Source organism: Trachypithecus francoisi, unplaced genomic scaffold (genome assembly GCF_009764315.1).
Source record: "Trachypithecus francoisi isolate TF-2019V2 unplaced genomic scaffold, Tfra_2.0 Lachesis_group8, whole genome shotgun sequence".
NCBI classification, from domain to species: Eukaryota; Metazoa; Chordata; class Mammalia; order Primates; family Cercopithecidae; genus Trachypithecus; species Trachypithecus francoisi.
Window position 1 is genome coordinate 57,442,048 of NW_022681473.1, and position 5,247 is coordinate 57,447,294.

At 38.4% G+C, this 5,247-nt stretch overlaps 1 protein-coding gene across 1 annotated transcript; it reads left to right on the plus strand.

Annotated features, from left to right (window-relative positions):
* Nucleotides 1-4,093: 4,093 nt before the first annotated feature.
* On the plus strand, nt 4,094-5,038 carry LOC117081751 (olfactory receptor 10A3-like). Its single transcript, XM_033208098.1, has one exon. It carries the CDS (start codon nt 4,094-4,096, stop codon nt 5,036-5,038), a length of 945 nt encoding a protein of 314 aa, XP_033063989.1.
* Nucleotides 5,039-5,247: the final 209 nt, after the last annotated feature.

A 5,247-nucleotide genomic window follows, 5' to 3' on the forward strand; every position in this document is an offset into this window, starting at 1 on the left:
CAATTTTTGTAAATATTCTATAGATATTTTGGGATAAAAATTATAGAGTTAATAAGGTGAAAGTGTTCTTCTGTCTCATATTTATTCTCATTACCATCTGTTAAATTAACATTTTATTATTCAAATCTTTCAATTTTGTATTTTTTGCTGTCTGTTTGCTCTCTCAAATCCCCACATGTGTTAAAATCCCCACATTACTATTTTTATTATTATATCAATGACATATTGGCTTTAAATTAGAGATTAACATTACTATTATTCCCCACTTATCCTTTTAAATATATGTCTGAAATGTTGTTTTCATACACTTTTTGTTGAAATCTAACATATGTAAAGTTTATAATTCATGACTCTACATCTTGATGACATCTCACAAATTGTACATCACCTGTGATACAGTCACTGACATCAGGTTATAGAACTTATTAGTACAATAGACACCCACATGGGATGTCATGGAGTAAGAATTATGAAAAGTACCTGTTAGGCAGCTTTTCCCATCTTTGGGGCACCGGACTAGTTCATGGATGGGCATGTAATCCCATCATGGGGACTAATTTGGTAGGGGTACTTGGACTGCTTTTTTGAGAACCCCCTTTCCTCAGCATCACTGGGACATTTCCCACTGGAAACGGAATAGGGAGAATATCCCTACATGTTGTTGCCAGCCTTATTGCTGCAAGAAGAAGAGAGCTTTCTTGAGAATAGAACTTACCCCACAAAAATATAGAGGAGAAGAAGATAAGTGGAGCCTCAGTGTGAGCACATCATCTGCCTTTTGGATAAAGCCAAGCCTGCGGATTCATTCATCTCTACAGTCTCCTGGGACAGAGCCTATGGCCTCCTTTATTGCTCAAGCCAGTTTAGACTAAACCTTGAGTCCTCTGATTCCCATACACACCCTATGAGATTAATATAGTTGTCTTTATTTTACAGAGAAAGTAATAGAACCAGAAAGTTGAGTGATGTGATCAAAGTTATACAAGCAGGTCAGGACATTTTGATTCCATGTTAAAAAGTTCTTGAGTTAGGGGGAGCATCCAGGCTTTCTACAGAGCACCTTTAATCTACTTGCTGTCTCTCCCATGGTTGCACAAACTGTGCATTGTGTCCATGCAAATCCTCTAGCCCTAGGTCACCTGCCTTTGCTCACACCTTCACTCCACCCCTCCCTTCTTTCCCTATTGACAACATTCATTCAGCCTTTGCTTTCGCCTCCTACTGGGAGGTGTCACAGTGGAATTGAGTCTCTTGTGGGAAGAGGTGCTCATTCCTCATAGACATATGAAGGAGTGCTGCTCCACGTTTGTGCTCTTGAGCTTTCTCACCTGAGGGGCCAAGTTCAAGCCTCTTTAGTTATCACACAAAAATGCAGAAAACCACTGTATGAAGTGATTTCATGTTCGCCAGGCAGGTATTCTCCAGGGCATATGATTCTATGCCATATAATGTTATAGAATCAGTGCTCTCTAAATCACTTAGTTGTATTTATGAATAGGTAACTTTTGAGTACAGGTGAATCTTCTGATAAAGTAGCATGAAAATTAAAGAGACAGAGTCAACAGGTACGAAAGTGCAGATTCTGCTCCTGTGCGTTTTGGTGGGGCTTCTGTTTATAGTTGTCCTCACTGATAGTTGAGGATGCTGTTGAAGTGATGGCTCAGTGTTCAGGAGTCACTAGGCTCAGCTAAAACATTTGAATCAGTAGAGTTTTTAGTTTGATGCCAGTCAATTTCTTTTTCTTTTCAGAGAAAAGTTCAGGCAATAAATAGAGGTAATAAGTACTTTGCATGCCCTAATCATCAAATCCTGGAAGTTTTCAACTAGAAGGGAACTGGTCAGTAAGTCCAACACTTACCTCTTTCCATTGGCAGACTGAAGCCTAGGGAAGGGAATGATCTGCATAAATATTTCTCGTTAGTGACTTATCCAAGACACTGTGAGAGTCTTCTGAGGTATACTAAAAAGATGGAGCATTCATGGTAAATTGTTCTTTTTTTTTCTTCAGAGACATGGTCTTCCTCTGTCACCCGGGCTGGAATGAAATGATACAATCATAGCTCACTGCAACCTCAAACTCTTGAGCTCAAGCTATCCTCCCACGTTGGCCTCCCAAAGTACTGGGAGTACAGACATGAGCCACTGTGCCCAGCCAGTCAATTGTTCTTTAGCACTCATGACATTTTTGATCCATTTCATGTTGTTAACCAGCTGTGTTAAGGTTTTCTATTGCTTATATGATACTCTAAATTATCTAATTTTCAAAACCCACCTACTTTTATATATTTGGAACTGAATTCATATTGGTTTTTATTCCCCAGTATAAATGACTTTGAAATATTTGATCCTACAGAACCTATTTCACTAATTTTAGACTTTTTTTACATGCAAAAGATAATTATTGTGGTTAATCCATGCATTTAATTTTAATACACGACTATGGTCAAACTCATGAATAAATCAACATGTTTTCTACTTTCTGCGAGTGTCCTACAAACCTGCACAGATCTGCACTGAGGACAACATTGCATGTCTTCAGGTGTGTCTTCTGTCCTCTGGGTTCCTCATTTCCCACAGTAAATTTTCTCTGGTTTTCAAAATATCAGGCAAAGCTAGCAGGCCTCTATTCTAGTACTAAGATGTCAAGTTCCTTTACCTTGGGCAAGTCAGCCTTCCTTCTTCTGCCTGTCTGTTTCCACCTAATGGCCTTCCACCCATGACATCCTGTGATTGTGGTTATTCCCCCTGCTTATTTTTCAGAGGTAATCTTTCTCTCATTTAAATTTCTAAAGCACTTGTTATTACTCCTGCTTCCCAATTATGTTGTGTTCTTTTTTTTCAGACACTCCTTTAAAGGTAGAATCATGATTTTCTTCATGTCTTTATTCATTTATTCAACAAATACTGATTTAGCATCTATTAATAACCTTGGATGTTTGTATGCATTGTGTATATAACAAAGAACCAAAGTAAACTCTTATCTGCCACAGGTTTATATTTTAGTGAGAGATTTAGAATTATATGTATATTTAATTTCAGTTGGTGATAATGGAAAAAAGGTAGAACAAGGTATAAGAAGCAGGACTTCGAGAGCACTTACTGGCTAAGAGGTCAGAAGCTATTTTGTGTAGCGTGGTGAGCCCACTGGGGAGGGCTGGGCTCAAATGTGTTCCTAGGCACACAGAGCCTAGAAAATGGCAGGTGCTCAATCAGTGCTTGTTGCATAATTAATGATTAAATGAGTGGGGACAGAGAGAATAGGGAGACAGAGGGAGAGAGTGTGAACTTTTACGTTACAGATTCACAGTGACCCAAAAGGTGGGCTTTTTCTTATGTCATCATGGTCACAGGTATGGGCCATGGAGAAGTGGCCTTCAAAAATTTCCCATCCAGGCCAATTTGAACATAATTGTCCAAATCCAGGGTGGGCAGAAATCAGTGAGCCTGGGGCAAAATTCACATGTCTACAGATCATTTAAGATAGATACATCTAAACCACAGTGCTCTCTGTGTGTTTCTGCAGAGTCCTGCCACCTTTAACCAAGTCACTTACAGACATTTAAACCTGATATTTATAAATATTTTTAATAAATACATATCAATTCTGCAGTAATTTTGAATTTTTTGGACATTACCAAAATTGTTGGAGTGTTTTTTGCCGTGTATCTTTTCTTTAACATTTTAATTTTTGAGGTTTGAAATTCCATATTTATTTAAAATTGAGAAAAATGGATGCCATCTACACGTCACGAAAATAGAATCTAAGGTATAAAATATTTGTATTTAAGGCTATGTATAATTTTCAAACTATATAATATACAAGATGAAATAGAAATGTAGTATTATTTAGTTCTCTTCAGATATTTCTGAGCCAGAATATCACTTCTCCCTTTATATTTAAAATATTTATTATTCCAAGATTTTGCCATTCTCCAAAATTGCCGAAATAAATTTCTGACAAGATGGGCTCCTCTTCTCATCTTCTGCCAAGAATTTCTGGGGTGAAGGCAGACTGGAACTCTCTGCTATGGACTGTGACTTCATACTTTATATACTACCAGCAGAAAAATATTATAGGGATCCAATACTGAAAATGAAAAGACAAAATCAAAGCTCTGTGGTTGAATTCATCTTTATGGGCTTTTCTAACTTTCCTGAACTCCAGGAGCGACTTTTTCGGATTTTCCTGGTTATTTATGTGGTGACCTTGATGGGAAATGCCATCGTTATAGTCGTCATCTCCTTAAACCAGAGCCTCCACGTTCCCATGTACCTGTTCCTCCTGAACTTATCTGTGGTGGAGGTGAGTTTCAGTGCAGTCATTATGCCTGAAATGCTGGTGGTGGTCTCTACTGAGAAAACTACGATTTCTTTTGTGGGCTGTTTTGCACAGATGTATTTCATCCTTCTTTTTGGTGGGACTGAATGTTTTCTCCTGGGAGCAATGGCTTATGACCGATTTGCTGCAATTTGCCATCCTCTGAACTACCAAGTGATTATGAACAGAGGGGTTTTTATGAAATTAGTAATGTTCTCATGGATCTCAGGGATCATGGTGGCTACTGTGCAGACAACTTGGGTATTTGGTTTTCTGTTTTGTGGCCTCAATGAAATTAATCATCTGTCTTGTGAAACCCCAGCAGTATTAGAGCTTGTATGTGCAGACACCTTCTTATTTCAAATCTTTGCCTTCACAGGCACCATTTTAATTGTTATGGTTCCTTTCTTGTTGATCCTCTTGTCTTACACTCGAGTTTTGTTTGCCATCCTGAAGATGCCATCAACTACAGGGAGACAAAAGGCCTTTTCCACCTGTGCCTCTCACCTCACATCTGTGACCCTGTTCTACGGCACAGCCAATATGACTTATTTACAACCCAAATCTGGCTACTCACCAGAAACCAAGAAAGTGATGTCACTGTCTTACTCACTGCTTACCCCTCTCCTGAATCCACTCATTTATACCTTGCGAAATAGTGACATGAAAAGAGCTTTGATAAAATTATGTCAAAGAAACGTGGTTTTACACACAGTCTGATTGTGTGAGAAGTCATGTGATATTTGGCTACTACCCTATTACACTTTATTTAAATTTAATAAAGGGTGAAAACAGATTGCATTTCTTGGTATGAATACATTAAATTCGTTGATTTTTTTTTTTTAAGACATGGTCTTACTCTGTCACCCAGGCTAGAGTGCAGTGATGCAATCTCTCCTCACTGCAACCTCCACCTCCCAGGTTCAAGT